The sequence below is a fragment of the Scyliorhinus canicula genome, chromosome 8 (genome assembly GCF_902713615.1).
Source record: "Scyliorhinus canicula chromosome 8, sScyCan1.1, whole genome shotgun sequence".
Taxonomy (NCBI): Eukaryota; Metazoa; Chordata; class Chondrichthyes; order Carcharhiniformes; family Scyliorhinidae; genus Scyliorhinus; species Scyliorhinus canicula.
Window position 1 is genome coordinate 122,972,606 of NC_052153.1, and position 20,920 is coordinate 122,993,525.

At 45.6% G+C, this 20,920-nt stretch overlaps 1 protein-coding gene across 1 annotated transcript in view; it reads left to right on the forward strand.

The window, feature by feature from the left end:
- Positions 1-20,920, forward strand: part of LOC119970485 (solute carrier organic anion transporter family member 4C1-like) — a 265,140-nt gene that overhangs the window by 142,517 nt on the left and 101,703 nt on the right. The window contains exon 7 of the mRNA XM_038805185.1: positions 11,527-11,671. Coding sequence (XP_038661113.1) covers positions 11,527-11,671 — 145 coding nt within the window. The remainder of the gene's footprint in view (positions 1-11,526; positions 11,672-20,920) is intronic.

The following is a 20,920-nucleotide window of genomic DNA, read 5'->3' on the forward strand; positions in this document are numbered from 1 at the left end:
CGGAATTGTGGTCACTGTTTGCCACATGTTTCCCCACTGCATATGACCTGGCTGGGCTTGTTCCCTAGTACTAGGTCCAGTATAACCCCCTCTCTAGATGGACTGTCCACATATTGTTCCAAAAATCCTTCCTGGACACATTTAACAAATTCCTCACCATCCGGACCCCTAGCCCGAAGGGATTTCCAGTCAATATGAGGAATATTGAAGTATCCTACTACAACAACCCTATTATTTCTACATCTGTCCAGAATCTGCTGACATATCTGTTCTTCAACTTCCCGTGGGATGTTGGGAGGCCTTAATACACCCTCCCCAATCATAGTGATTGCCTCCTTCCTGCTTCTGAGTTCTATCTGGTGTCTCGTTACTTGATTCTTCCAAGGTGTCCTCCCTCTGTACAGCTGTAATATGTTCTCTAACCAGTATTGCAACTCCCCCACCTCTCTTACCTTCCTCCCTGTCTCGCCTAAAACACCTATATCCTGGATTTTTTATCTGCTAGTCCTGTCCCTTTTTTAACCAAGTCTCCGTTACCGCAACCATATCCAAGTTCCACGCATGAATCAAAGCTCTAAGTTCATCTGTCTGCCTACCCTGTCTGGCCGTCACCCATCTATCTTCCTGTACCTTGGGTGTGACCACATCTCTGTAGCTATTCTCTTTAACAATTTCAGCTAATTGTGTGCTCCACAGTGCTTCCAGCTGCTTCTCTCACCGATCCATGCATTTGGTGAGCTTCTGCAACTGAATGCACTTCCCACAGATGTAGTCCTCAGGAACACTTGAAGTTTCCATGATGCCCCACATATTGCAGGAGTAGCACACAACCCCGCCATTTGGCATCTCTCTCTCTCTCTCTGTTGGTTGTTAGATTAAAAACAAAATACTAGTTCGGCCCTTAATAAAACATTACTGCTGCTGCTTTCACAAATAGGCCCCCCAAAATTAATGTGTTTCCTGGTTAGTACAGGTTGGTATAAAATTTTAAATCTAACTTGCTACCCTCTAGTAAGTGTGAGAAGAAAAAAAACCTCTTACCTTACAAAATGTAGCTCAGAATCTACTCCAATGTGCCTACCCAGACTACACCCCAGATTTCTCCCACTCAGCTCCAATCCCGATATGAAGGACTTGCCTGTCTTACCTGCTACTCACCAATCAACTCTCCCCTTGGTCACCTACAGCAAGCAGGACAAGGCCACTCACTGGAAATTTGAGTACAACAAATCAAGGGATAAAAAGCATCTCCTCCCACCCATCCTCGAGTTCCCACCTCGCTTTAGTTTCCCAGCTCCCAAACACACTCTTCGGTGTGTCTCACTCTGGATGTGTCCGCTGGCTCACTGGGAGTGCATAAGTCAGACCGCCAACGGCCGGTCAGCAAGGTGAAGGTCTGCTGTTCATCGCTGGTGATGGCGTTTGTGCGGGAAAAAAATTGAAGTCTTTCAATGTATTGTACCTAATCGTCCGAGTCGGCGTCAAATGGCTCGTGTTCACCCATGTATGCCATGCCTGCAGTTCAGAGAGCGGCCTCCGAATGTGGTTGAAAAGCGATCTGAGGCAGCAGCACTTGCCTCCAACGGCAGCTGCACTTGATCCTCGTCGCCAGTGGTGTAGTCAGAGGCAAAGACTCCACGAGAGTCCAGGAGTCCAGGCTGACAGGGTACAACTCACTTTATTCCATAATAGGCACAATAATCATTCCCCTCCGCTCTCCACACTCCACTCCCCGCAGGGTCGCCTTCCCTGAACTGCTTCCAGGTCGGGGCTTATATTCTGTGGTGAGGTCCTCCAATTAGGAGGGAGCCCCGCCCCTAGTCACCTGAGTAGCTCATTCTCAGTTGTGTAGGAAAGAGAAGCAGGGCAATACAGCTCTGTCCCTGTAGGAGGTCGCAACAGTGTGCAAATGTGAGGATGCACATGTTCAAATGAAGTTGTGTTAATTTTCAGTAGTGAAGGTCATAAACTTGGAAAAACCAGGTATTGGAAATAAAGATTCAAAGTAAAGAAAAGAAGACCGGCTGCGATCAGCCTTTAAATATGAACAATCGAGTCCGCCAGAGGCAGCATCAGAGAGAAGGTCACGTGCCCAGCAAATAGGGTGTGATTCTCCCCCAAACTTTCTTAATTTGTGGTGGGTTTTTCAGGGAGTTTCCCACCGGCTCTGCCAGCGCGTTCTGCCCGCTATTCACTTGTCACTTTTGCGGTCCCTGGGGAGTTTCTCACCAGTTTAGCCCAGACTTAGAATTTTTTGTATCGCTGGCGAGCTGAACTGACAGGTCGGACCTCCATGTTGAAAGGGTGCCCCGATCTCTAAGTGAGCTTGTGTGTCTCCCACACACACTCCCACCTATAGGCAATGTCACCTCCACACACATGGATACTACCCACGCCCCCCTAGTGAGGACATCGCATATGGGGTCACCCCCCCTCTTCAGGCCTCCCCAAGCCCCCTTACAGCACCCCTTCCCTTCCAGGACCTCCATCCATCACCCCTTCAACCTCCCAGAGGCCCCTACGTAACTGCTCTGTACTCCCCCACCCATCAAACCCCCTCTCCACCCTCATTTCATGGGCACAGCCCCCCTCGGCCCCTGACCCTTGGCAGTGCCACCTTGGCACTCAGGCACCCTTGCACTGGCACCCAGGCACTGCTCCTGCTGGCTTAGCAGTGCCATCTGTGCACCTTGGCACTGCCGAGGTGCCAGCTGGGCAGTGTCAAGGTGCCCATTATCTAGGGGGAGGGCCAGGGAGCCACACTGCACTCACACTGACCAACTAGTGGTCTCCAATGGCCCGGGAGACTCCCTGGGTGCTGTTCCACCTCATCCACGTTTGTATGGACCAGCACTGATCGGCGCTCAGCTGCAGCCTCCGTGGGGAGGCCAGAGAATCGAGGGAGACCAGTGAATACCGGGTAAGTAGGTTGTAAGTAGGCTTGTGACTTACTTCGGGAGCGGTGTTTGGTCCCGCCCATTTGGGGCGGAGTTCCAACTTCAACGTCTCGCGGGACTTCGGTGAATCTCGCAAGGTACGGAGGCTGTCGGGAGGCTCGCTGGAGGCTTCTCCCGGGATTCTCTGGCCACATTGTGCGCTAGCTTAAACGCAAAGTGGCCAGAGAATCACACCCATACACTGATGCCATGCATTCTGTACATCCGTTTTGTGGGCACAAAATCATGGAGGAGGGATTCCTCCACTTTGTAGCAAGCAAGCAGCAGAACTGTGTGAAGAACTGAAAATGTATTATTTTGTAATAAGGAAGAGAGGGCCAGAGACACAAACAGGCCAGGGTCTCATAATTGAATCTGCTGGAGAGAGCTTCGCAGGAGAGTCTACTGCAGGACAAAGCAGTGCTGGTGTGAGCTGTATCCAGAGCTCCAAGGCCTCTGGTGAACAAACAATTGAGAAGAAACTGAAATTGGGAACAAAGCGGTATAAAGATGATTTCTTGAGTTCTGTTTTTAATTGTGCCAATGCAAATCAGGATGCAAAGCCCATGTGTGTTATATACAGGTAAGTACTGGCAAATCAAAGTTTAAAACACTCAAAATCTTCAAAGGCATTTGAAGACTAAGCATGGCGAGTTCAAGGTCAAGCCTTTTGATTTTTTCAAAGGATGCAGCGGGAACTTAAATTGTCAGCTAAATGCCTTAGCAGAAATGTAACATTGAATGACAAAGCAAATGAGATTGTGAGGACCAAGCAAGTTCTCCTGCTGGGTTAAAGGTAAGCAATAATGCTGTGTTGCGAAGATCGGCCGGCATGGGTCGCTAATGTTGGTCGGCATGGGTCCCGAAGGTCTGCCGGTTGGTAAAAGTGGGTCCTGGGGAAAAAGGTTTGAAAAACTGGTGTAAACAATGAATGGTTCATTCTGAAACAATGTGACTTCAACTGGATGTGTAAACAGCAGTTTGTTCTGAAACAATTGTGGCTGTTAGTACCTAGCAAGGCAGTCCCAGACCTGTCTGGTTTCAATGGAAGTTTCTTATCTAAGGCCTGGCTGCATGAATACAGTCTGTTCCAACTCTGCAGTTTGCAAATTGCAGACTCCGAGGTTAAAATTTGGCTTCCACATTTTGAGTTTTTATCCATATTCATGAAAAGAAAATATTAATATTTCTGGAGGTCATGGGTCACCTGACCACACATCTTTAAGGGATGCTGCATTCAAATTGTTGGTGCCTTGCCAGATTTTGTGCTCTCCCATGGTCCCATCAATGGGCAAGTGGTCAGTTACAAGCCAATAAACGTCAGTAATCTGAACGGAAGCAAATGCGTAAAAATATTGCATGACTCTTATCATCGGTTTGCGACAGTATAGTGGACTTCCTGCATATTTTGCAATCTTTTTTTTTTAATACTGAGGATTTCCACATGTATTACAATCAATGGGAAACAGTTAAGCTGCTGCCACATGCTATGCAAACAGGAATCACTCTTGCAAAGCTATCATAGTAATTAACTTTTGAATGTCAATTACTGATTAATTAAGTAATTTACCTGTTGCTGCCTCTTTTCCACAGTGTGCTTGCACTACATAGTATGTTCACAAAGCATTTAAACAATGTTTATCAACAACTGGTAGATACATTGTTCCAGCATTGCCACTTCCTATCTGAAAAAAGTTATTTGCTACGTTTCTACAGTGTTTTCTCATTTGATTTTTGTTTCATGTGAAAACTTAAGCATTCTTGTGGGAATCATTTACAAATGTTTGGTAATTTTGAATGACTGCAGAAGGCAAACAACAGAGAAGCAGCAACAGGAATTTTAACTGACATTTCATTAAAAAATACATAGAATTTACAGTGCAGAAGGAGGCCATTTGGCCCATCGAGTCTGCACCGGCTCTACCCAAGCCCACAACCCCACCCCATCCCCACAAGCCAGTAACCCCACCCAACACTAAGGGCAATTTTGGATACTAAGGGCAATTTAGCATGGCCAATCCACCAAACCTGCACATCTTAGGACTGTCGGAGGAAACTGGAGCACCTGGAGGAAACCCACGCACACACGGGGAGAATGTGCAGACTCCGCACAGACAGTGAACCAAGCTGGGAATCGAACCTGGGACCCTGGAGCTGTGAAGCAATTGTTCTACCCACAATGCTACTGTGTTATAAATATACGGTATGGAAACTCTGGAAATTCTAAAGAACCGCTAGTCACCTTCCTCAATTTCAGGCGGCAATAGCTGAGGCATATAAACCAAGAATGCTGTCTACTTGATCCTCATCTGTACAGAGTAGCTGCAGGCAAGTGATCAGCCATGGTTCAGAGTGCTGATTGCTATGCAGGAGCATCTGCTGTACTTCATGTGCGTCAGTGCTACAGAAGATGGGATTCCGCTTAGATATAATGCCACATAACTGAATAGCCTGCCAGCAAAGATTATTTATGTTCACACATATGAAAATCACCCACTCAACGAGGTACTGAAGAGTGTCTGACAGCTGTGAAACCGGAGGTCAAGAAAGTGCCTTCAAGAGAAGCACATTGGCAGAAATGGGAGGCATTTTTGCTTTACTTTGCAAAAAAAGATACAATTACAGGAAATCCTCAGTTAATATTGTTAATTGCTTCCTGGACAATGCAACACCGTATAAAGTGACAGATGTGAGACATAAACACAATGCTATAAATGGGATTACGGCCCTGGGGGAAGGCTGTCCAGGTCCATGAAAGTTTTACTCTGGTGACTTAATCTAACAGCAGACAATAGAGTTGTTCATTTGTCAAACTATTTTATCAGTGTTTTTCATAATTGTTCGCATTGTATGGCAGGTAAGGTAATGTGTCAAAGCTGCAGCATGTGAGAGCTCCAGGATAACATTGTGATTCAGGGCAAAAAACATCTGCAGTTAAGTATATGTGACTTGAGAAGCTTCTGCTCAGAGTAATTGAGCTAGAGGCTAAGCTAAGTCTGGAACACATCATAGAGCAGGGGTGGGCAAACTTTTCCGTGCAAGGGCCGCATTCAGAAATTCACAATTCACAAAGGGCCGCATAGTATATTAAGTAAAATAATTACTTCACCCGGTTATGATTCTGGGCGCCTCATATAGAACATAGAACAGTACAGCACAGAACAGGCCCTTCGGCCCTCGACGTTGTGCCAAGCAATGATCACTCTACTCAAGTCAACGTATCCACCCTATGCCAGTAAGTAATCCAACAGCCCCCCCACCCATTAACCTTTAAAAAAAAATTTAAAAAAAAAAAAAAAATTTTTTTTAGAAATTTTTTTTTTTTTTTTTTTTTTTTTAATGACTTGGTGGGCCGCAGAAATACCTTTGGCGGGCCGCATGCGGCCCGCGGGCCGTAGTTTGCCCACCCCTGTCATAGAGTGTGAGAGTTACCTGGACACTTTGTTTCAGTAAGGAGTTAGATTCCATCGGATTATCTTCTGGTTTGGACAGTGGTTGGAGACAGGAGGGTGTGACTGCAGCAGAGGCAGGTGAAAGAAATGAAAAATGAAAATCGCTTATTGTCACGAGTAGGCTTCAATGAAGTTACTGTGAAAAGCCCCTAGTCGCCACATTCCTGCGCCTGTCCGGGGAGGCTGGTACGGGAATCGAACCGTGCTGCTGGCCTGCTTGGTCTGCTTTAAAATCCAGCGATTTAGCCCAGTGAGCTAAATCAGCCCCTAAAAATGAAAATCGCTTATTGTCACGAGTAGGCTTCAATGAAGTTACTGTGAAAAGCCCTAGTCGCCACATTCCGGCGCCTGTTCAGGGAGGCTGTTACGGGAATCGAACCGTGCTGCTGGCCTGCCTTGGTCTGCTTTCAAAGCCAGCGATTTAGCCCAGTGTGCGAAACAGGTAAGGAGAACCAGAGGGCAGGAATGTCCGTCTCTGCAATTGGCCAACATGTTTGAGGTTCTATCAGCTTGTTTGGATGAGCATGGGGGCTGCAGGGTGGATGCGCTGACTGACACTGTGGTACAGGATGACATTCAAGTGGGAGGAGCACATAAGGATGATAGGGGATAGTGTGGTCACTGTGATTGACACTGTTCTCTGCAGCAAGGAGCAAAAGTCCAAAAGGCTGTTTTGGCTGCCCAGCACCACGACTTGGGAAATGTGCGCTGGGCTGGAGAGGAACTTGCAATGAGAGGGGAAGGATCCTGTTGTGGTCCATGTAGGTACCAAAGATAGAGGTAGAATGAGGAAAGAAGCTCTGCATGGAGAATTTGAGGAGCTAGGCACTAAATTAAACAACAGAACTTCCAAGGTTATAATCTCTGGATTATTACCTGAGCCATGCATAAATTGGTATAGGGTACATAACATTAGCAATATGAATACGTGGCTCAAAAACTGGTGTGGGAGAAGTGGGGTTCTGTTCGTGGAGCACTGGCATCAGTACCGTTGATGATTATGAATTTGTTCATAAATCAAAGCTTGGTTTCCGACATCAATTTCAGCCTATGAGGTATAGAAACTGGGGACATGAGAAATACTCAAGTGGTAAAGGTAAAGGTGATCTGATGAGAGGTAATAAGGAGAGTGTACCTCAGATTAAAAAAGAAATCCAGGAGGGCGGAAAAGAAATGAAAAATGTCAAATGTTTTCACTGTAATAAACTAGGCCATGTAAAGTCACAGTGTTGGTGGTTGAAGAAAAGCACTGGGAAGGCTGATGTGGTAAAACAGGATAAGACAGTGGGGTTTATTAAAGTGGTAAAGGAAAACCCAAGTGAAGCAAAGGAGATGCAAAAGATTATACAGCCTGATCAAGAGGTGATTGATAAGAAGGTGCCAGATCTCTTTAAAGAATTTACTTGTGTGGATAAAGTTTACTCATGTGTATCAGGAGGAGGAGGTAAAGAAGTCACAATTTTAAGAGATACGGGAGCTAGTCAATCTTTAATAGAACATTACAGCGCAGTACAGGCCCTTCGGCCCTCGATGTTGCGCCGAGCGTGAAACCCCTCTAAAGCCCATCTACACTATAGAACATTACAGCGCAGTACAGGCCCTTCGGCCCTCGATGATGATGGTAAGAGATGAGGAATTATGTGGTTTGGGAAGAATGTTGCCAGAAAATTGCCAGAATGTTGGTTTGGTTTAGAAGAAGGTGACTTTTCAATCAGCTTTTAAAAAGTTTCTACTTGTAGCTACTTGCAGCTGGCGCTTGTTAATGAGTTCATTAGATTAGGCCAGTTTTCAGAGGCTAGATTCACAGTATAAAAGTGAGCCAGCTACAGCGCTGACCTTGTTTGCACTGAGTGCTGAATTTGGGTGCATTTGAGTGCTATAGTGAGAGTTTGGTGACTGAGGGAGTGCAGACTTTGGGTGCATTTGAGTGCTATAGTGATAATTTGGTGACTGAGGGAGTAAGGTGAGGAGGGAGTAAGGTGCTCCTTTCATTTCATTTCATTTCCTACATTTCCTCAAAGAGCGTGAAGGGAGCCGAGAGTTTACAGAGAGTGCAGCTGACTAGGAGCAGAGTTGGAGGGCCGAGTTCCAGTTGGTCCAACAGTGCTAGGACCAGAGTTCTTGCAAACCACATAACTAGGAATCTAAGAGCGTTTTAAACCAAATAGAGGGGGCATGGTTCTGGAGAAGGGATACATGGGCTTACAAAGTGAAAGAATATGACAGTACTGCAAGAAAGCTATTCAGGTAATGATACCCAGACTGTGACAGGAAGGGCAGGGGGGGAAGTTTCTGGTCATTCTCGCCAGCGGGATCTTCCGGTCCCACTGATGGCGATCCCACACCACGGATTTCAGAGTGGTGGGGGTGCATTCAATGGGAAATTCCATTTACAGTGGCGGGACCAGAAGATTCCGCTGCAAGCCAAAAGCGTCTGTCCTCCAATGTCAAGGAACACATCACAGGGAGCACAGATAATCCCCCGCCCTCCCTCACTGTGCACAGACTTTGCCAAAAGCAGCAAATAGGATCAATCAGAGAAAAAGTGGTTAAAAAGGCACATATAATGGCTTGTTATTTTTTTTAACAAACAATTTTATTGAGGTATTTTAGGCACATAGAAAAAGTGACATTGTACAGTACAAAAAAATGAAATCAAGACACAAAATAAACATAGTGCAAACCACGGCTCTGTTCACGCAAGGACCTGCCTCAATATCCCCCTACTCTACTCTCGTCTACCCTAGCCCCCCTCCCCGCTGACGCTTACTCCTGTGCGAAGAAGTCAATAAATGGCTGCCACCTTTGGGCAAACCCTAATAGCGAACCTCTCAAGGCGAACTTGACTTTCTCCAGCCCGAAAAAGCTCGCCATGTCCGATAGCCATACCTCAGCCCTCGGGGGCTTTGAGTCCCTCCATGCTAACAGTATTCATCACCGGGCTACCAGGGAAGCAAAGGCCAGAACGTCAGCCTCTCTGGCTTGTTATATATGCAGCATTCAGCACAAGCGGGTGGTACGGTGGTGCAGTTGTTAGTATTGCTGCTTCACAGCGCGAGGAACCTAGGTTCGATCCAGCCTTGGGTGCTATATATAGGGCGGAGAATAAATCAGATAATGAGGGCATGTGAAGAAAAGGCAGTACATTAATCATGGGTGACTGCAATCTTCATGTGTATCGCGAAAATCAAATTGGCAAAGGTAGCCATGAGGAAGAATTTATTGAGTGCATTCTGGACAGTTTCCGAGAGCAATATATTGTCAATAGGGATCAGGCTATTTTGGATCTGGTAAATAACGAAGGGTCACTGTTGACGATGGCTCAGCTCTGACCACCGCATCGTCCATCAGTGCTAAAGCTTCTGTGTCCATATCCGACGTCGAATCGTCATCGTCCTGTTAGTTCGGATGCTGCCCCACAGTGGGTTGTACCTTTTGACAGTATGGTGGTACAATGGGTGGTGAAGGCACCAATGCGACTCGCAAGGTTTCCTCAGAGGCAATTCAGTGCCCTTGAGGTGGTGTACGTATTTCTGTATGGTCTTCTCTTGGGTTATGACCTTGTACGAAATGTTCTCGTTCTCACCAACAGGACCCCAGGAACCCACTGGGCGCTGGCGCCGAAATTATGACATGCACAGCGTCACCCGGTTAAAGCCATTCTCAGGTTCCGGTGGTCATGGTATTTCTTTTGGAGGTCCTGATTTGTCTCTATTTTCCCATCTAGACTTGGAAGTGAGATTTAAATTATTTTCAATGATTTAATAAAACTACATCATATTGCTTCTGTGGATTTCATCAGTGACATTTGACATTTAGGGCAGTATTTTCCTAGCTCTGGGATTATGGGCTGGTTTAGCACAGTGGGCTAAACAGCTGGCTTGTAATGCAGAACAAGGCCAGAAGCGCGGGTTCAATTTCCGTATCAGCCTCCCCGAACAGGTGCCGGAATGTGGTGACTAGGGGCTTTTCACAGTAATTTCATTGAAGCCGACTTGTGACAATAAGCAATTATTACAATTATTATTATTATTCTGGGTTTGGAGATGGTGGCACTGGGTAAATACCGGGATGTGGCATTGGGACGGCTTTCCGATATATTACCACTGCTGAGGAAATTCGCAAAATAGGGCAAGGAGGTAGGTTAGCTGCCCAATGAACAGAGGCAAAACCTCTGCAGCCCAATTGAACCATCCAGAAAGATTTCCCGTCTGATCCAAAGGGACTGCCTGATTAGCCTCTCTGAATTCTTATTTAAATGTCACTCCTCTGTGGGCTCCTCCATGTTGAGGCATCCTCTCGATTCTCAACCTGTCTCAGGAGCGCCCATGTCTGCCAGTGCGGCTGCCAAGACTTCAGAGCTTAATTCTGCTCTGAGCTTTAAGGCGGCCAATTAGGTGTCTGCCTCTGGGAAAATGAACTGCAATCAAGTGCAGGCTTTGGACCCCCAGTGAATTTTGATACCGCGGACCCAGATCCCATGGCAAAGTCCTGACTCGAGATCCAGAACAGGAAATAGTGATATGAATACTGACAAAATCACTCCCAGGAAGATTCACTCCCAAATATTAACAATATCAAAGCTAATGAAACTGTTTTTGGTCTTCCACTCATATCAAGATCACTGCAACACAGGCACTTTTCAGCCAGGGCTGACTTAAATGCAGAAAATTCCGATAAGGGAACCAATATTTTGTTTTTGGGGTCTGTGTTTAATTTTGTATTTCTTTTCCCTTCTTACCGACTTTACCCCAGTTCTCTTAAAGTTCTTGTGCTATGTTGGGGTACAGTTCCACAGCCATCAGTACGTCATCCAAATGGAATTTATTCATCAGTGAGCCCAGACAATAAATGTTGGTAGTAGAATCGCCGCTGAACCCAATTCTATCCTCGCCTGAAATCCATACAGCAAATTGTGCAGTAATGTGTTAAAATCTGAATTGGAAACTCAGGTTCAGATTCAATCCTCTCCAGCTAAGGATGTTGACCATCAATTGTAACATCTCTTGTGGCTGAGATTAGCCAACTCGAAGACTAGGGGTTGAACTTGAGACCTATTGTTCAGCTCTAGACTGGGACTTCTACTGAAACATCAGAAACCTAGACTCACTAACTGTTAAACATATCTTCCCTTATAGATGTTGTTGAAGAATCCTGTTTTCATGGCCTTGGTAATAGCAGGCATCTCTGAAGCACTGGTCATCACTGGATTTGTGACATTTATGCCTAAATACATTGAAAATGAGTTTGGCCTTAGTGCTAGCCTGGCAGCAATTCTGGGAGGTAAGCAGTTTAATTACCTTCATTGACAGATAATATTTTAGTAACTTATTTAAAAAGATAATTGATCAGAACATACTTAAAATATAACGATAGATTAATGACTGGCGCATGTTGTCATTGATGTACAAGACGGGCAGCAGTTTGGAGTGAAAAAGAGATACATGAACAGTAAATCGCTCACCAGTTACTGAGTAATCTGTGGCACAGTGGGTAGCATTGTTGATTCACAGCACAAGGGGCCCAAGTTCAATTCCTGGCTTAGGTCAGTGTCTGTGCGGAGTCTACACGTTCTCCTCCTGTCTGCGTGATTTTCCTACAAGTCCCGAAAGATGTGCATGTTAGGTGAATTGGGCATTCTGAATTCTCCTTCAGTGTACCTGAACAGGCACCAGAGTGTCGCGACTTGGGGATTTTCAATAACTTCAGTGTTAATGTAAGCCTACTTGTGATACTAATAGAGATTATTATTATAAAGTTCTACCATCAGTTTTTTGAAAATTGCATCCCGCCCTTAATTTTCAAGACATTATATTTGAAATTTCAAAATGTCTTCACGAAGGTACTGAATTATAATCATAATTAATGTCAGAACAAGTGCAGTCAAGGGACATTAGTGGTTAAGAGTCATTGATGTAGGTCTGGCGTTACATGTAGGTCTGACCACATAAGGATGGCAGATTTTCTTCCCTCGAGGACATTAGTAAACCAAATCACTTTTTACAACAATCGACAATGGTTTCATGGTCACCATTTTCAATTCCCGATTTATTAATCGAATTTAAGTTTCACTAGTTGCTATGGTGGGAATTGAACCCTTGTCCCCAGAACATTATCTTGGGCCTCTGGATTCCTAGTCAAGAGTTGTTACCGCTATGCTACCATCTCTCCATTCCACGAGTTATACCTTATCAACTTGAAAATGTCCCTTTTAATCCCTCCTCTTTGATTCCTACCCATTAACTAATCCTCTATTACCTTCGACTCCATGAGCATTTAACTTGTGTATTAACCTTTTGTGTAGCACCTTACTAAATGCTTTTTAGAAATCCAGGTATACTAAATCCACTGGTTTCCCTTTGATTTACCCTTCCAGTTACATACTCAAAAAAAATTCAACAAATTTGCCAAGCATAATTTATTTTGCTTAAAACCATGTTGCCTTTGTCTGATTATACTATGCTTTTCTGAGTACATTGTAAAGTCTTCCTTAATAATAGATTCCAGCATTTTCCAGGATGCCTGAAATGGGAGAACATCGCAAATACAATGGAGGACTTTAACAAAATATAGGAATTAATTGATAAGGTTTTGATCTTTTAATTCATTTATATGGCCTGTCGGCTTCGCTGGCTAGGTCAGCATTTGTTGCCCATCCCTAATTGCCTTTGAGAAGGTGGTGGTGAGGTGCCTTCTTGAACCGCTGCGGTCCATAACAGTCTTGGGTACTGTTAGAGCAGCTGGTGAGAAATGAGTTTGTAATTGACAAAACAAACTTGAATGCAGGGAGACATGAGGGGGTACATTTTGGATGAAGAATAAGGAGGTCACATACTGATTGCAAATTAAGGCTGGGATTTAAGGTGAATGACAAAAGAAAATGGGTGGGAACCTGGTGCCACATTTATCCGAGAGCTGTGATGCTGCTTAATTCCAATTAGCCATTTATCTGGCAGTTGGGTCTCCCACAAATTTGACCCTGAGCAGAATGGAAATCCTAACTCCTGGAGCTGCCTGTCAATCAGAGACCAGCAACTCTCCAGCACCAGCAGCACCATCAGGAACGGTGGTCACTACTGGTACTACATTGGAACCTACCCTGAGAATTGCCAATGGACCTCCAGGTAGAGGTGAGTGCAGGCGGATGGAAATCAGAAAGAGGAGGGTGGATAACGGGGAGGGGTGTTGGAAACTAGGACAGTGGGATAATTTCCTGTGTTTGCCAATCCTCATTCCTTGATTGGGCACAGAGTGCCAATAAATGAAAAACCCTACCCGGAGGAACAGGTCATATTGAGGAAGCAGGGGGGTTGCAGAGGGATTTGGACGGGCTAGGAGAGTGGACAAAGAAGTGGCAGATGGAATACAATGTGGAAAAGTGTGAGGTTATGCACTTTGGAAGGAGGAATGGAGCAATAAACTATTTTCTAAATGGGGAAATGCTTAGGAAATCATAAGCACAAAGGAACTTGGGAGTCCTTGTTCACGATTCTCTTAAGGCTAACTGGCTTAGTCAGCAGTTAGGAAGACAAATGCAATGCTCGCATTCATGTTGAAAGGGATATACAACAAGACCAGAGTTGTATTTCTAAGGTTGTATAGGGATCTGGCCAGATCCCATTTGGAGTATTATGAGCAGTTTTGGGCTTTGGAAAGGGTCCCGAGAAGGTTCACAAGAATGATCCCTGGAATGAAGAGCTGGTCGTATGAGGAATGGTTAAGGACTCTGAGTCTGTACTCGTTGGTGTTTAGAAGGATGAGGGGGATTTGATTGAAACTCACTGGATACTGCGTGGCCTGGATAGAGTGGACATGGAGAGAATGTTTCCACTTGTAGGAAAAACTAGAACATGAGGGCACAATCTCAAACTAAAAGGACGATCCTTTAAAAGAGATGAGGAGGTATTTCTCAGCCAGATGGTGGTGAATCTGTGGAACGCTTTGCCAAAGAAGGCTGTGGAGACCAAATCACTGAGTGTCTTTCAGACAGAGATAGATAGGTCCTTGATTAATAAGGGGATCAGAGGTTATGGGGAGAAGGCAGGAGAATGGGAATGAGAAAAATATCAGCCATGATTGAATGGCAGAGCAGATTCGATGGGCCAAGTGGCCTAATTCTGCTCCTATGTCTTATGGTCTTACCCGCTCTGGTAATCTGCTGGCACACATGACAGGGTTTTCTAGGCAGCCTCCCCGGATGGCAAGGCCCATTGCTGGTTGACTATCAGTGGCAGTAAGATGAGACCCGAGGCTGGAAGGCTGGCTGGGATTTGATTAGAAGGGGTGAAAAGGCAGCAGGATTTTCAACCTGCACCCTCCTGCCTGATCATACGATCCCCCTCCCGCACCTTCCAAACTCGGCTGGGGCTATTACATGCCAATTAAGCATTTGAGAGGTCACTGGTGGGCTTTCTACAGGATCAGGATCCCAGCTGCAGAAATGTCACCCGGCAGGAGCAGCCGGCCAATCGGAGGCCAGTGGCTGTTTTGCTTAACAGTGCCAACAGGGAGATGGTAGCTGTTGCTGGGATGACACCCAATCGAGGTCTAGGATCTCAGATCCAAGCCAGAAGTAAGTGATGGTGAGAGGGGAATGGGGTCAGCGGATGTTGGCTGCACTGTTTCATTTGAATGAGGGTCCCCCACGGCCCTGCCTCCGCCTCAGGAAACCACAGGCAAACCCTGCACAAGCTTTCATGTCAAGATCTCCACTTGGCGTCAGGTTCAACTACTGCTAAATTAATGCCAGCGGTGGCAGGATGAAGCCTTAATTTGGAATTAATTGCTCCTTAAATGTCTGAATTGACAGCGGGGCAGGAAGGCCGTCCACAGACATCCCACCATGGACTTGTTTGGGATGAAGATGGGAAGGTAACAGGATCTCCACCTACCACTTCACCACTTTCCTGCCAATTAATTACCCTCCAAACTCACCACAAGGCAGAGCATAAAATACCTCCCTTTGTGCCCAAATGGGTTCGAGGACCAGTGTTATGTGAGGCTACAGAGACACAAATCACTAAAAAAAGACAATACCGGTTAATAAGGCAACTAAAGAAAACAAATGCAGCACTGGGGTTTAACTCTAAAGGGATTGAATCGATAAGTGGAGAAGTTATGTTAAACTTTGTAGAATCTTGGACAGCTCATATTTGGAGAACCATAATTCTGATTGAAAGGAGCTGAATCATCAAAATGTCTGTTGTTTTTCTGTTCCATCAGAGCAAAATGAAATGGAAGCAGGGACTGCAGCGCAAATGGGTGGCACGGTAGCACAGTGGTTAACACTGTTGCTTAACAGCGCCAAAGTCCCAGGTTCGATTCCCACTCGGGTCCCTATCTGTGTGGAGTCTGCACGTTCTCCCCTTGTCTGCATGGGTTTCATCCGGGTGCTCCGGTTTCCTCCCACAAGTCCTGAAAGACGTGCTGTTAGGTGAATTGGACATTCTGATTCTCCCTCTGCATACCCGATCAGGCGCCGGAGTACGGTGAACAGGGGCTTTTCACAGTAACTTCATTGCAGTGTTAATGTAAGCCTACTTGTGACAATAAAGATTATTATTACTATTATTATGGCACGGGTTAGGCTATGATCAGTATTTTCTGGGGTTTGCCAGCCAAACCAGTGTTTTTTAAAGGTTGCCATCAGAAAAATAAATTTTGATTTTGTTTTTAATCTGACTTAACGAGGAGCCAGCATCTTCCTCCCAGGCTGTTGGCAGTCACTGCTTGCTGATTCTTTTGTTCTCCATATGACGTTAGTAGCTGTATACGTAGGCAGATCTGTATGCTTCCAAGAAGCAGTAATCCACCCCTGCATCTGTCACTGGCTTCTGCAGCTCATTGGTAATAATCAAATGAGATGAGCAGGCTAATTTTCCATTTCCCTGCCATTTGCTCAGACACATGGGCAGCATGAGTTGTGCTGGATCCAATTTCTAGACCACAGTATCAAAATATTGCATTCAAAGGAGAAGTATCGAGTACAAAAACGTCCACTGTTTAGATTTTCCTTCCACAATAACTTCCAGCTCGCTGGAGCAAGAGCTAATCAAAGAGGGATTTGGCTGTGAGTCATTTTGACAATCAGCTGTAGAACAATCAATTTAAAATTGGTGTGGGTTCAACCTACCTCAAAGAGTTTCTAAGGTGTTACGGATGCCTGGGTCCAATCTCAACAGTGGCTGAGATACTGTACCAGAACTGCAACGTTTTATTTTTATTTTTAAAACTGTGCAGAAAGATCGATTTGCTCAAGGAGTGACTGTATAAGAAATAGGGCTTAGTTATGTTTACAAATAAAACTTTATTAAAACAAAAGAAAAGCGATATTTAAACCTCTTAAACTTCAAACCTAACAAGATCACCTTACATCTATCTTTTAATCCTAACACATAATTTCCCATTAAACAGCACATATACAGCTCTATGCTCCATTTACACAAGCATCTTGATTGACAGGTCTATACTATTTCACAGGAGGGATTAGCTTTGTTTGTTTTTATAGCTCTTCCAGGCTCAATAATTCTGAAGTGCTCCGTTTTTTGATCAGGTGTTCTTTCTAAATGTGTTAGATTGAGGTGGGATGCCTGAAGGGGGCAGGGAAGAGGGGGACATTTAGTGAGCCCTTAACGAGGTGTTGCTCACTTGCGGGAAGGGGTCCTTCCAGCGATTTGGGGGTGCTGTACCTTGCAGTGATTGGGGGGGAACATTCAGTGTTATTTTGAGATCAGGGTGTCCTAAGGAGTGAGACCCATCCTTGATGCTTGTAAAAGGTAATTGAATGTGTAATTGAATATAAACAATGCAGTTCAAACCTTTTAGGTTTCCCAGTATGCCCAGAGGCTTCAAAATGTTAAAGGGGAATGAAATTGACTGTGAAAAAAACATTTCAAAGTCTCCCAACACAAAGGGCAAAATTTAATGGGAAAAAGTACACATTTTGGGCATGTTTAGCGGGGCGTTTCCCGGCACCTGCTGCACCAAGAACAAATCCGTGAGCAAACTGTTTTTTTCTGGCCTCGGCGAGTAACATCCTGCCGACGCCGCACTTGCCTTCATTTCATGTCATTATTAAAAGCTGCCTGATCTTTTGACCCCATCGGGACTGTACCCCACCCCTCCTTCCCCAACACCCCAACTTACTTAGAATCCCGACAATGCAGATGGAGGCCATTCAGCCCATCGGGTCTGCACTGACTCTTCGAATGTGCACTCTACCCATGCCCACTCCCCCCATCCCCATAACCGAGCCGACACATCCCTGGACACTAAGGGACAATTTAGCATGGCCAATCCACATAACCTGCACAACTTTGGACTGTGGGAAGAAACCAGAGCACCTGGAGGAAACTCACACAGACACTTGTTGAGAAATTTTTGAGTCCCTCTTCACCCCACCTTATAAGGACAGGGCACTCCAGGTCCGATCCCTGGCATGGGAAACCTTGCATCCAGGCACCTTTGTATTGTCAGTTGGTCAGGGTGGCACTGCCAGGGTGCCCAGGTCGCAATGACAAAGTGCCAGGCTGGCAGTGCCAAGTTGCCCAGGTGGCAGTGGGAGTGCTGGGGTACCAGCCTGCACAGAGCCCAGTCATCCAGGGGCTTCTGATGACTTGGGAGACCCAGCGAGGTGCCTTTACGCCTGATCCACGTTTGTACGGACCAGTTCTAAAAGGCGTCATGGTGATTTAGAACATAGAACATAGAACAGTACAGCACAGAACAGGCCCTTCGGCCCTCGATGTTGTGCCGAACAATGATCACCCTACTTAAACCCACGTAACCCGTATACCCATAACCCAACAATCCCCCCATTAACCTTACACTACGGGCAATTTAGCATGGCCAATCCACCTAACCCGCACATCTTTGGACTGTGGGAGGAAACCGGAGCACCCGGAGGAAACCCACGCACACACGGGGAGGATGTGCAGACTCCACACAGACAGTGACCCAGCCGGGAATCGAACCTGGGACCCTGGAGCTGTGAAGCATTGATGCTAACCACCATGCTACCGTGAGGCCCCTCCGAAGTGCCAGCGTTATTTCCGGGCCTTGGGAGAATCTGGCGCAGGCATATTTAAGTGAGCCTAACTATTCACTTGAATATGTAAATCTTTATGTGGTCATCATGGGAAGGCCTGGACCTTCCATTGGTAACAGCGGCAAATGGTGAGCCATTCACTGCTATTGCACATCAGGACTGTTATGACCAAGTGAGAAGGAATCATAGAATGATAGAATCCCTACATTGCAGAAGGAAGCTATTCGTCCCATCAAGTCAGCACAGACCTTCTGAAAGAACACCCTACCGAGACCTAAATCCCACACTATCCCCTTAACCCCAACTAGGGCCAATTTAGCATAGCCAATCCACCTAACCTGCACATCATTGGACTGTGGGACTGTGGGAGGAAACCAGAGGAAACCCATGCGGACACAGGGAGAAAGTGCAAACCCAAACTGACAGTCACCTGAGGTCGGAAACGAACCCGGGTCCCTGGCACTGTGAGGCAGCTGTGATAACCACTGTACCACCCTGGCTCCCCGCTTCAATCTCCTCGGAGCAATAAGGAACCAAACAAACGCCATTTTCTTGAGTTTAAAACAGAGCTAATTTATTAACCACTCAACCCGAGAACAAAATAATAAAAGTGTAATGTCACACACGGGTATCAGAAACAAAGGAAGTTGAAGGCCAATAAAATAAGTTAAAACGATATACAATTAAGTGTCCTTTGATTGTCCTTGAGGCATAAATGTTTAAACATTGTAGCCAATTGGAATTGGTTTCATGGATGCAGTCAGATGTAGAAGATTACTACGAGATGTTAGTTCGCTGGAATATGCCTTGTAAAGTTGTCTTCTGAACCGATTAATATACACTTGCCTCAAAAGTGGGAGAGAGCCTTCAGCCTGTCTCTTCTACTGAAGCCTGTCTTGCAATCTCTCTGCAGTATCTGCAGCCCAGTCTGAAATACTTCACCTCTCTTCCAAGAGGTTTTATATGATCTGTCTCTGGCAGCCACTGTTTCAATACTTTGCATTTTTAAAATTTCTTCCTTAGACAGTGATAAATTTTGATGAGTCTTTGAATAACAAATGGCCCTATGATCACAATCCCCTGAGTGTCTTATTTGCTTTTTCACCTTCACCTTGGAAGGTGGCCTTGCATTTTTAAATAGTTAGTTCTGTCTCATTTCAAATAGCAAAATTTCCATTCAGTTGAAAAATCATAATTTCAATGCTAAGGGGAATATCCTCATGACACGACCCTGAGAAAATCCCAACATGTGTCATATTTCCCTGGGAATTTTAAACTTCCAATGGCAGAATCACAATGCCCAGGCCCTTCTGAGAATGTTTCCAATACTGTCCTTGGTGTTGGAGACTTGGACTTTGATTAATTGATTGATTGATATTTATTGTCTTGTCACATGTACTGAAGTACAGTGAAAAGTATTTTTCTGCGACCAAAGGAACATACACAGTACGGAAATAATAGACAAAAGAATAATCGATAGAGTACATTGACAGTGGCGCATCAACAAATAGTGATTGGTTGACAGTACTGACTCACCGACAGTGCGGCGCTTCCTCAGCACTGACCCACCAACAGTGTGGCGCTCCCTCAGTGCAGAACAAGGCCAAACAAGAGCAGCATAGGGTGTCGTGAATAGTGTTCTGACAGAGAACAGATCAGTCCAAGGGAGAGTCATTGAGGAGTCTAGTAACTGTGGGGAAGAAGTTGTTCCTATGTCTGGATATGCGGGTCTTCAGACTTCTGTACCTTCTGCTTGAAGGGTCTGGAAGAGGACAAAGCCTGGGTGTGAGGGGTCTCTGACAATGCTGTCTGCCTTTATGAGGCATCGGGAGGTGTAGACAGAATCAATGGGAAGATGGCAAGCCTGTGTGATGTGTTGGGCTGAGTTCACTTGCAGTTTCTTGCGGTCTTGATGCCCGATCGCAATCCAAATATTTACACCATCCTTCTCCCAGTTTTATTCTCAGGCATAGGAGAGCAATTAACAGCAGGAGCTCTATCAAAAAGTCCGACAAAACATTTGCTCCCAGCACCCCTGACAATGTTCACTTGCCACACCCCCAAACAATGCACGTTACCCCAATTCCTCTCCTAAAAATGTTCATCCTCCCACCCCCCTGACAATGCTCACCAATCCACCCCCCCCCCACACCCTTGTCAATGCTCACCACCCCTTAACCCCCTACTTAAAATGCTCATTGCTGCCTCCCCAAGCAGCCTTGACAATGCCCATCACGCCCAATCTCCTACCAAAAAATGCTCACCACTTCCCCACCACAGCCGTGACAATGTTCATCATCCCTCAGCCCCCCTACCGAAAATGGTCAGGACTCCCCCGCACACCCTTGACAATGCTCATAACCCCTCAGACCCTGACCAAAAGTGTTCACTACTCTCCCCAACACCTTTGACCATACTCATCACTCCTCACCCCACTATCAAAAATGCTCACCACTCCCCCCACACCCTTGACAATGCCCATCATC